This window comes from Cuculus canorus, chromosome 3 (assembly GCF_017976375.1).
Source record: "Cuculus canorus isolate bCucCan1 chromosome 3, bCucCan1.pri, whole genome shotgun sequence".
Lineage (NCBI taxonomy): Eukaryota > Metazoa > Chordata > Aves > Cuculiformes > Cuculidae > Cuculus > Cuculus canorus.
The window spans coordinates 50374605-50386463 of NC_071403.1; the positions used below are offsets into that span (position 1 = coordinate 50374605).

Consider the following 11859-nt stretch of genomic DNA (forward strand, 5'->3'; position numbering starts at 1 on the left):
CCATCAGCTATCTTACTGGTAAACGGGAAATACAGAGAAGAAGGCAAATTTAGAAGATAAAAATTCTGGAATTACAGAGTTAAGAGTATGATGCCTCCAATTTTGGTTATTTTAAATTGAGTGAATGAACGTTATGCATATTTAAACAAAATTTTCTGTGTACGAAGACCATATGCAGCTTTGTTTCTAGTTCATTTTTTTCTCTTACTTTTCTAAAGATTAGTCATCACAGAAATCCTAACCAAGTTCAAACACTGAAGACAATTTCCAATTAAGTACTACGGCCTCAGTCTGTTAGTATCCTTCCAAGTATTTCTAAAGCCACTTTTGCACTCAAATTTTCACAATAAGATAGGAATTGAGTGGACCACCATTAGGAGACCCCTTTTCAAGAAAAGACTTCAAAATTATGTCTAACTTTTGTGAACCATTAATTGCCTTAGGCTAAAATAAATTCTGTCAAGACTAGAAAGAAACAGCAATAATAGCATCTCATCTGTGCATCTTAGTTTTCGACATTCAATACTCAAAAAAACCTGCAAATCAGGAGGCTACATACTTATGAGAACTAGTCTCCATAAATCTTGAATTTTATCATGTTTGAAGCTTCCTTCTAAATGGGAACAGTAAACTTGTAAGTGAAACTTGTAAATCAGTTTCATCACTGCCGATGTGTGCATATGTATGATATATATACTTGAAATTCCAAACCGAACTTGTAAGTAGGTCTGGTAAGTTTTTCTACTTCAAATTTCATCTCTTTCTAGGAGGTGGGAAGGGAGTCATGGGAGTGTTATGGCTTGTATCATGAATAAATATGCATTTGATATGTTGTGCATGCAGCACTTTCCTTACTGCAATGGAACTAATTGTCCTTACAGTACTAAATAATTCTTTAGAGAATGCTCCAATTGGTTAAATCTATAAATTTAATAAAGTACAACTAGATTCTGATTCTCAGCAGCAGTGAATCAGCTGCAAATTTCCAGTTCCATACTAAGATACAGTGACATAAAGCTAAAGAAATAGGGACTGGGGGCTTTCTTGCCTGTTTTTCTAATGTAGTGTGGTATAGTTTAGTTAAAAAAATACTATCTTCCTCTATTACCATAGTAGCAACACCACTTACTGGGACCTCTACTGTTTCAGGTACTTGTAGCATTGATTCAAACCAGTAATAGTTTGCTGCGATAATAAAATGATTTATTGTCTGCATTTTCTGTAAATTACACTCATTGTGAAAAAACTACAAAGGGTCTTCAGGTCTGTTTTATATTTAAGAATAGTTTTATCTTCAAAGCTACAGACAATTAGATGTAGAATAACTGATGAGTTTAGGCATCAAATGAATCAAGGGATAACATTCTTTGCATGCTTTGTCAGCTCCAAAGCATGACTGAAAATAAAGCATACAACTCTGGTCTTAATATAATTATTATAGTAATTAATTTGTATATTGCCTTTTTTTGCTCAGCAGTAAACTACAGAGACCTTTTTAATGCATTTTTACACACTTTGCACATCCTTCTCCTCAGATTTTTACACTTGTTTATGAAGCTATCCCTACAAAAATGTATCCCTATTATCGTACAGGCTTATCTGAAGTTGTACCACACCTAAAATAAGTCAATTAATTAGTAATGATGAGCTCTTTTCAGCTGCACACTCATTTTCAAATGAATTTATTGAAGTAAAGGATTTACAGCATATGGACTCACAGACTTCTTATGAGTTAAACTGGCATCCATATGTACAGCTTTCAGTAGAGAACTCTAGAGTAATATTTACAATGTAAATATCAACTTTTATTACATAAGAAACAAGTATATCACAACTTTCACTTCACAACATATTTGTTCTGGTTTGATGACTAAAGTCACCTCTTTGAAATACTATGTGGAACTCAAAAATAGCTTCTTCTTGTTATAGTCGTTACCAGGTGTCCTTCAGAGGTCCTGAAAGGCAAAGGAGAAAGATGCTTTAAAAGTGCTTTTCATAACCAGTTGCTTCATGAGGTGTATAAAGAAGACAGTAGACAAGAGATAACACTTGATATAAAACAATTGTTGACATTCATGAGATGGAGCTATTCGCAGGAGCTTGATCTGCATCACAGCCAGAAGACAAGGCTGTAGGATAAGGAAGAAAAGTTGAAGTATTAGGCAAAGATGATACTGCACATTGGCCTATTGTGCAGAACAGCTCACCCAGTCAATGCCAGAAATTTTAGAAGGTGCAAAATCCAGGAGCAGGTATTTTTGCAATAATCTTGTCTGGTAACACTTCTTACTGAACCCCATCACTTACAAATGGTTTTATTACTTGTGGAATAAGCAGTTTACACATTTTCTAATTTTGGGGAACTTCAGGGGAACTGCTAAATTAAAGGGAAGGAAAATAACATTTTCTTTCCATCTTGGAAGGAAACAACAGTTTGGAGAACTGTCTTTTCTTTTATCTGTCCTTTACTATCTCTCCCCTTGCCCAAAAGAAAGTTATCTTCAAGAGTAGCCTTTTTCTTACTTGTAGTTGAGACACATCTGAAAGCCAAAAACCATCCTGCCATTAATTTTATAATACACTTTTGAGAATACAAAGCCTGATTCATTTCTACATTACTCTCTCAATTTTATGTCCCTGCAAATGCTGTGATGTAGAAGGGTTTACATTTCAGTAAACCTAAGAAACATATTTGTGAATGATTTTAGAAAAATGGTAGTAGCTAAATGGAAAGCAGTAACTACAATATTTGCATGTCAGATGATCCCTCTGCCGCACATCTTAGATGGGTGTGGAGTGTTTTCTTCACATTTGGGGCTGACATTACTGGTCCTCTTAGTTCTAGGGGAAACTCCCTTCTAATGAAATACATGCTAAACAATGTGTACAGCTTTTTCTTTTTTAATTAAAAGAAATATTCTTGATTTTGTTCTCTGAAGAAATCATAATCTTTGTAATTAAAAATGAGTCAATTCAGATTTTATGCTGCAGTTGAAACACCCAAGTGAGTTAAGTGCATTATTAACAGTACCACTAAATTAGGAATTTTCAATAATAGTGATCATCGGATAACTTACTTATTGTTATTAAAAATTATTATTATATGCAGACACAATCCTTATAGAAACATGCAGCATTTCATGGAACATGACTCTCTCATGGATCATTCTTCTTTTCTGACAGCTATACGTCATGTATGATCAATCTCATTTTATGGGTCAAGTTAAGTAACAGATAGCAAGAGGAAAGAAAATCTGGGCATACCAGTGGAAGGTGCCTCAGCAGCTCATCTACAGAATCATAGTTTTCTGAAAAGGAAGGTTCAAGAAGTTCTGCTTCATCTCGAACTTTAGCTGGATTTAGCTCTTCCTGGCTGTTGTGGGTGAGAAACAAGTTTTATTGGTCTTAGAAGAAAGAGAAAATAAGCAAGTAAAGCTTTCTGCTAACTGTAGCTGTTGCATGTTCTGGTCCACTTAATCAAAGTGTTATTAAATAGTATTTTTAACAGGTGAAGAGACACAGCATCTAAAAGAAGCTGTCTAAACGAATGAATACAAAAACACAATGTAAGTTCTACAAAAACATAAGCAGGACTTCTCACCTATACTGATTAGCTCTTCCTGGGACTTCTAAATTTTCCTTACTTAAAGGCAATTTTTCAAGACACAGTGCATTTTCTTTATAAATAAACTGTCGTTCACATTCTGTGGATTTCTCAGTACATAAAACCATAAGAATCTGTCAGAAGGTTTTTAGAATTGCCAGATGCTCTCTCCTCTTTATTCTTTTATTCTAATCTGATTGTAGTGTCTGTTCCAGTCTGGAAGTAAACACTGTCTGTATTTGAAAACTATGTTATAAACTACGCTATAAAGTCATTAAAGTTCATTGCCTTTTATTTGTTCTCTCTGTATATACACGTGGGTATAAATCATTTCTGTCTTAATGCCATACAAGTATGGGAACAATATACTTTTGCTTCCTTTCAGTACCTTCTTTTTCCAGTTAAAACTGAGTTTAAGTATTTCTTCACAGCCATTTGCTTTCGAAAGCGGCTATAGTTGTCAGTGAAGACAGCATCAGAGTGACGTTTGACAGGACTGTCCTGGGAGCTGGCAATACAACAATTAAAAAGAAAAAAAATAACAGACAATACCCATTGAAAATAAAATACCATTAAATGAGTGAAACAAATTTTACAATGTTCATTAGCTAAATAAAACCAAATCTTCATTTCAGTTTACACTTTGAACTATGACTTTGGATCTTTCTGCTGTTGAAAAGAAAACGACTGCTTCTGCTGCTTACCATGTATTCTAGTTACAAAGATCAAATTCTAACATTCAGTGTTCAGTCTGTTGGGGCATAACATTGATTTCTTTCTCCTGCTCAACTTTGCCACTGCCCATGCAATCAGGAGCCATACTCAGGGATTTCTAGAGTCCCTCTCTCAGGAATTCTGCAGGATCAAACAGCTGAGTGTGGATTTTACGACCACTTCCAGTCTCTCCTCCTAGCCTAAGTTACTGCTGACTTTATCTTGATTTCTATCACTTCCATAAATATATTATAGTACAATCCCAAGGTGCAGACTGGTTTAAGTAACAGAACACTCTTAAAGCACCTGGTCACTGATCATACTGAACTCAGTGAGGACTAAGCCTGCCTCTGAGGAAAGTAAAAGTGTAGCATTAAATGCTTGCTTTAAGGAGGTACAAGGAGACAAAACACATCTTGTGAAATACTAACTTGGAGGCCTATTTTTCATGCACTATCTTGGGAAGTCTCAGTGTGTTCTGATTGAAACAATCTGTGTTAGTTTAGAGCTCATGAGAAACTGGCACTGCATGTTCAAGGCAGGACTGACATAAAAGCAGGATCTAATTTTCACTCAGCTTTTGAGCATATGAAGTAGGCACTCAAAGGAACTATCATATTGGGTCAGGCCAAAGTATTCTACTATCCTGTTCCCAAGAGCGCCCAGTAGCTGCTGCTTAGGGATACGAAAACAAGGGAAGCATACAATGATCCTTCCCAGCATCCAGCAACCACTGTTTTATGAACAACCTGGCCTGGTAGTTGCATCCAGATCCCTTGTCTACAGATTTGCCTCATTCTTTTTCAAATACTTCCATAATACAGATTTCCCAAGTATCTGGGAATATGTTAGAGTAAAAACAAAATAATTCATTTTGTCTTCACCATAAGCCGATTGTTTCTTAACCTCACTGAGCATTCCCTTATTGTTCTGTAAGAACTGAGTAATCAGTTATTTTGTGTTTACTTTTGCCATTCATCCACCGAGCTAGTAAAAACCACTACCAGAGAAAAAAAATAGCAAACTGGTGTTTTAAACATAATAATATTGCCAATAGCTATTATCAGCACTATATGCAGTGTCTCTTGCTCTAACACTCACTGCTGTATCAGGAATAAATAGTAACATTCATTTAGAAACAAACACCACTAAGTTGTCATATAGGATTTTTAAGCTCCCCCATCATTTTATCAGTTTCTTTTTCATTATCTCTAATTTTCAAAAATGAGAACTTAGGTACAGAAGGGTAAAAAAATGCCAGTGAAGTCACCTCGGAAAAAACTCTACCTAATGTAAGTGTCACCTCACCTAACTCGTTTTCTAATAAGCGAATGCAGATATCTCTTCACAGCAAGTTTAGCCAAAAGATGGCTGTAGACACTGGTGAAAATTCCATCAGCATGCCTTGCATTTCTGAAATGGACAATAAATAAACTCTACAGTACCACCTGAGTTAATATCATTTGGATAACTTTCACTTTTTAAACAAAATGTTTTCCTTAAGTTATCTATTGTACATATTAAATTAAGCTAATTTCATAAAATAAGTTCCAGGATTTTACAATAAACATTTTAGCTCTTCCTGGAAAGTAAATGAATTCATCATGTTAGAATGATACAATCAACATTTCTGCAGATATTCCTACTGCTACCACTATTAACACAGAGGCTAAGTGGGTTTGGGTTTGCTTTTTTTTTTTTTCTGTAATTGATTCTTCCTTTCCTATTTCTGTCAGAAAATGCGATTGATCTTTTGGCATAATTCAAGCAGTGCCTCATGATTTGTATTTATGTTTATAAGGAAACTCACCTATCAATAATTCTGGACAGATCAAAATAGAATTTCTCATTTTCAGGTAGTGTGCTCTGCAAAATGTCTGATTCAGACTTTAATGACCCATGCACATGGTCGAGTTCACTGGCTCCATCAAATGGCATTCTGTTTCCCAGTCTGCTGGAGAAGGAAACCATGTGAAGAACAGTTAGCTGAGGACACGCAACACTTCACTGCAACTTACATTCTGCTTTGTGCCAAAATGCACATCTACCTACTTTAATCTGTAAGGCATTTTAAAGTAGTCTGGATAAAACATTTTCAGGTATAACCCATGCTCAGTGATACAGTAATCAATATAACAGATCCTTCCCTTTAATGCATATTTTCTAGATACATGTTGTCATTGCACACAATTTATTTCAGCGAACAGTGCATAATGTATGGCAATTACAGCTCAAGTGACAATCATGCAAGTTTTCATAACAACTATATTTTATATAAATGATGAATGGAATTACCAGTTTCCACCCACTCATAGCAGAAACAGTTCCTGTGAAGTATTTACCTTCCAATTACGACCTAAAATGTGCACTGAAATGTTTCTTAGGAATTTTCCAAAGAAAATAAATACACCCTCAAGAACTTCAAACTAAATATAAAATGCAGCCATTTACGTCTATATGACTTTATCATCTCATGTTTAAATTAATTTGCTACTTGCAAGTTAAAAAAGGTTCACATTTAATCTTTTAAAATGTATCACAGCAATCGCTCTGTATAAACTGATTTGCAGTTACTTCACATATTCTCAAACTGCTGTTTCTGGTGATGTGTTGTATTTTATCAAGGGCCACCTGACCACAAAGCAGCAGACTAGCATCACACTTTTCTTCCAGCTGCTGTTATGGTTGGTGGTAGACAAGAGGCTCCCATTGCTACAGTAAACCCCTGTGTGTGATAATGCGCAAAAATCATATACCAAAACTGGAATAAGCTATTGCCCTTGTAATTTTACAGTCATCATTGCTAATAGGGCGACTTACGTATCTGGGACATGTAAGACTTCAGTCTGGTAAAAAACCTGAAGTGGCTGTGGCTCAGGTATCACCTTTTGAAAATCACTGTGTTGTTTTGCTATACCTTTTTCCTTTGGTCTTTTTACACTCTATGCTCCTTTTACCAAAATGTAAAACTCACCTTTCTGGCACCTGATTTAATTTAGTTAGACAACTGATAACAACTTCAACAATTCAAAGCACGCAGCAGCAGAAAAACTACACATCGGTCCATAGGAACTCCTTCCTTCACTCATAATTCAGCAATTTTTAACGTTCCATGTTGCCTGTTTTTTTCCCCTCTTTTTAAAAGATCACTCCACCTAGATGAACTTCCTAGATAAAGGATCTTTCCCACAACGAAAGCCTGTTTTGGTGGACACACATCACGTCCTGGAGCACATTTTAACACGCACCCCCCACGCCGTCTCCACAGAGGGTGGTCACCGCTGGCTCGCGTGGCTGCGGGTGACTTTGGGGGTGTCCCAGGGAGCTTTTACGGGGCAGGTTGGGCTCGGCCTCGCACGCTTCACCCAAGTTCCAGCACAGAGACGTGCCCCCACCACTTCCCGAGCAACCACTCCAACAAAGAGCGGTTGGAAGCGGTTGAAAAGCTGGCCCTTGCCGTTGTCCCCTCCACCTCCCCCCCACCCCCGGCTGCCGTTGTCCCCTCCGCCCTCCCTTACCGCGGGACGGGCGGGAAGGCGGCTCCCCGCGGGGGCAGCGCCCGTGCCCGCCAGCAGAGGGCGCTGAGGAGGGCGAGGGCGAGGAGGAGCGGGGAGGCGCCGCGGTGCTCCATGGACGCCACCTGCGAAAGGAAAAAAGCGCGGCCGTCACCGACCGCTCGCCCGCACCGGGCATGGCCCCCGGGCGCGGAGAGACCCGCACGGCACAGGGGAGAGCTGGCACCCCCGGCGGCGGCCGTGCGGGGGGCAGCAGCGCCCGCGGTTTAGCGATTAACGCCTTCTGAAATACAGATCTGTTTATAAAGCCGTAAAAGGAAGGGGTCCGTCCGCGGCTGCCCTGGGCGGTCAGACCCGCTCTCCGCCGGCCGCGGAGGGGAGAAGGGGAGGGCGATCCGCGAGTGCCCTCCTCGTCCTCTGGGAAGTTCGCGCTGCGGCGGAGGGAAAGTTACTCACGGAGCCGCGAGTCCGTCGGTGGCGCTTGGCTGGGCTGGGCGGGAGCGGAGCGTGGGGCTGCGCTGCTGGGGTCCCGCGCCCTGCCGGGATGCGCGGCTGCCGAGGCGGCGGTGCAGGAGGAGGAGAAGAAGGAGGAGGAAGAAGAAGAGGAGAGCTCCGTCCCGCCGCACGCTCTGAGCTGCCCGCCGCGCCGCCGCGTTTTATAGCGTTTACACGTTTCTGCTTCCGAAGAAGCAATCACGTTACTGGGGAGACGTCACCCTTCCCAAGGGGACAGTCGCTTTGTTCAGGACACTCAGAGACTTATATTTAATTCATGAGCAGCCACGCACCCTACCTCCCCTCCTCTGCCCCCCCCTTATTTGATTTATATTAATGAGTTAGTTTTGCGGGGAGCAGGGGCCCGTCGGCAGCGTCATTCCGCCTCGCAGGGCAGCAGAGCTGGCGGCGGCTAAGAGGGGGGAAGCTGCCCCGCATCCCCCTGCCCGCACCCGGGGCAGCCGCGGGGGGGGAGGTGGCTGCAACCCCCCGGGACTCTTCTCTCCTTCCCCAAGCGCTTCGCCGCGAAGCCTCCTGCCCGACCCCGAGCTGCTGCTTTCCCTCGCCCTCCGCCGGTGTTTTCAGACCGAGCTGGCCCCTCTCTGTCCCCGCCACATTCCCGTCTGTGCCGGGGGTCCCCTCCCGGAACGCGCTGTCGGACGAGCCGCCGCTCGCATAAGGCGCAGCACCTGAACACGCAGGGGCTGCGCTGTTGGTCTTAAAAACTAAGCCTTTCTACGGGTTTTAGCTTGATTTTACCAGGGAGGGGGATGTTCGCCAGTCTTCCCTTCTTTCGTTCAACACGTATGGTTCGTGGGAAACGGATACCCCCCCCGCCCATCCATCCAAGCACCGCTTGGAGCATCCAAGCATCCTGAGTGCTCTCAGGGATGCTGCGCTAACGTGTCGCAAGCCCACACCGCGGGGCTGGAGCCACCGCCACAGCAAGAGAGAATCAGATAGTTTCAAACCTTCGATTTTTGCCTTCGAGTTTTCCCTGCCTCAAAGAGATCTGTGGGCAGCGGGGAAAGAAGCACAGGACAAGTGGGCGTGCGACCCGCAGGGCAGGGCTGTTCCTGCGAACACCTCTTCAGTGTCGCACCGTGTTTCGAGTGCCTGCCATGAAATACCTGCTAAAAGATCGCGTCGAGAATTTTAGCTGGAAAGGTCATTATCCTCTTTTTTTCTTCTTTTTTTTTTTTTTATTTTTTATTTTTTATTTCTTGAGCTTTTGTGCCTCTAATCCTCCTACTTAGTGAGTAACGATTATACCAAATCCATACAGAGACTTCACCATTTCTTCTTACTTGTTATAAGTTTCTCTGTTTCATGTTTCACTAAAAGTTAGGCAAGCTCAATTCTGCGATGCTTAATCACATTTTCTAATTCAGTTACATAAAAATTAAGTGAATTAGATTAAAAATGCCTGGAAATTTGTTTCTCGGATGACAGCTGTGACTAAAACCAGAGTTCCTGCAGTAGTCTAATTTCAGGAAATTTTCCCCTTGTTACTACATAACTAGAGGTCGAAGATGCAATTCTGCTCTGGAACAGCGAGATGAGCATCAATAGCACCGTATTGCCCTCATCCCTTTGAAATCCCAGCTAGGGTTTATGCGCGTTATGCTTTACGCATGACCTGCGTGGCGATGTTCAATGGACTTCACCCAAACGCTTGAAAGAAGAGAGGGGAGGAGAAACCCATCTCCTGGTTGCTGAGGGGCTGCCAAGGTTGCGGGTGCCCAGCCCTCCTGCCTTGCTCCTCATCAGCCCGGCTCTTTCTCAGCCCTGCTCCCTCCAAGGGTGCCGCTGCTGGAAAAGCCCAATCTCAGCTGGCAGCAGGAACCGGAGAAAAAAGTTTCCTTTCAGCATGCTTGGAGAGGGGAATCTCGCAGGAGACCTGTGGGCTGTGGTCCCTGGGAAGGAGGAGGGGAACCGCCGATAAAATCTATGGGAGATGTGAAAAACAGATCTGTTGTCAGCTGCTACTGTGTGCTCTAAAGGTGGCTGTGCATGCTGTGAGGAAATGTATATAGACTGCACTGCCGAAGAAACCTTTGAGAGTCACTGGTAAATGAGTACTTTTTTACCACACATTATGACACCATATCCACTTATTTACCATACCTAGTAAATCTGGTTTGCTGCAGCTTTGCTCCCTTTTCGCAGGTAGTAAAGTGGATTGGACAAGGGAGTGATTGCTGTAGGGCTGGTAGCTAAAATGGCCTCTCAACCTCTCTAGGGGTGGCACTGGAAAAAAACAAACCCTGTCTATAGCCCCTGCACTGATCTGAGCAATCTTTAGTGCATCTAGTCTTACAATACCATTTGTTTCCCCTATTCTATAGACAAGAATTTGAGTCATCAGGGGATCAAGTGGGTTCTCCTTGTTTGTTCAGGAAATCTCCAGTAGAGCTTCAAATTGACCCCAGATGTCCCAAGCCCTTTTCAAGTGCATTAGCAATAGTCTTCATTTCCCATCAATACCCTGCTGCACCCACTGTCTCCTCCTCTTGAATGAAGATAAACTGAAAAAGAGATGCTACCTCTCCCTTTTTCTTTAGTCCTTTCTCTCCTTTCACAAGAGGATTTTCATTGAGGGAGGTTGTTTTGGGATGACTGAGAAGGGCTTGGGGTAGTAATCCAAATGCTATCTTTTCCAGCGTTTCTGTTCTTGAAGCTTACATGCAGTATTATTTCCACATAATTTGGAGGTGTTTAGATAAGAGCAAGTCATTAAAAAGAAACTAATTCTTTATAAACAGATAGAGAAAAGACCCCTGTAGGAGGCCTGAGTGAGTCCTCTTAGGTGGAGGCAGATGGATCCTTTCTGGATGGTAATGCCTACTGTCTTCTACGGACAGAAACTCTGCTCTTTCAGAAAAGTGTTACATGGAAAGAGATAGCGCTTGGGAGGTCCTCCAGGATAATTAGACACAGGCAACTCTTGGGAAATCAAGTATTTTGCAGTGGTTGTTGCAGGAATCTTTATGCATAGCAGCTCCACTTTTGCTGAACCTTTTATCTTTGGTTTATATGTTACCAAATATCTTTTGGTTACTCTTCACTCTTGCGTTATTTTATTTAATGTTCCAGTTAACACAAAAAAAGGATTATAATAATAAAATGATGGAAATGATGGGGGTGATGGAAAACCAGTAAGACAAGACTGAGTGAAGAGCAGGAACTTGTCTGAAAGTTTCTCTCACCATTTGTATACAAACTTGTGTGATGTGTATATAAATCAAGTATTACCTAAAATAGCTACATCATCTAGAGGAAAGAGGGTTGAGAGTTTTTAGGTTTGTTATATTTGATTACTATTTTAGCATGTAAAACTGTCCTGAAATTGATGGGCTAAAAAAACCCTCTTAAATTTGCTTAGTTCCGTGGAGGACCTGGTTAGCAGCTACCAGATTTTTCATGTAAATGTATTTTAAAAAGTGAAATTACAACAACAGAAATACAGTTTTACTTTAAAAAAAGAGAAAAAAAAAAGAAAAAATAATGAGTTGTTTTAGGACTTGTGTA

The 11859-nt window shown here is 41.3% G+C and overlaps 1 protein-coding gene across 2 annotated transcripts; it reads right to left on the minus strand.

Annotated features, from left to right (window-relative positions):
- Positions 1–1241: 1241 nt before the first annotated feature.
- On the minus strand, positions 1242–8525 carry VIP (vasoactive intestinal peptide). Of its 2 annotated transcripts, none has more exons than XM_054062772.1 (6): positions 8290–8525; positions 7837–7958; positions 6129–6272; positions 3993–4112; positions 3265–3373; positions 1242–1955 (listed from the first exon to the last, which is right to left on the minus strand). In XM_054062772.1, exons 2-6 carry the CDS (start codon positions 7947–7949, stop codon positions 1947–1949), a joined length of 495 nt encoding a protein of 164 aa, XP_053918747.1. In that variant the 5' UTR covers positions 7950–7958; positions 8290–8525; the 3' UTR covers positions 1242–1946. The 2 variants fall into 2 exon arrangements, with proteins under 2 accessions (XP_053918747.1, XP_053918746.1); XM_054062771.1 differs by having other exon boundaries at positions 1253–1955; positions 6129–6269; positions 8290–8384.
- Between the last annotated feature and the right edge of the window lie 3334 nt (positions 8526–11859).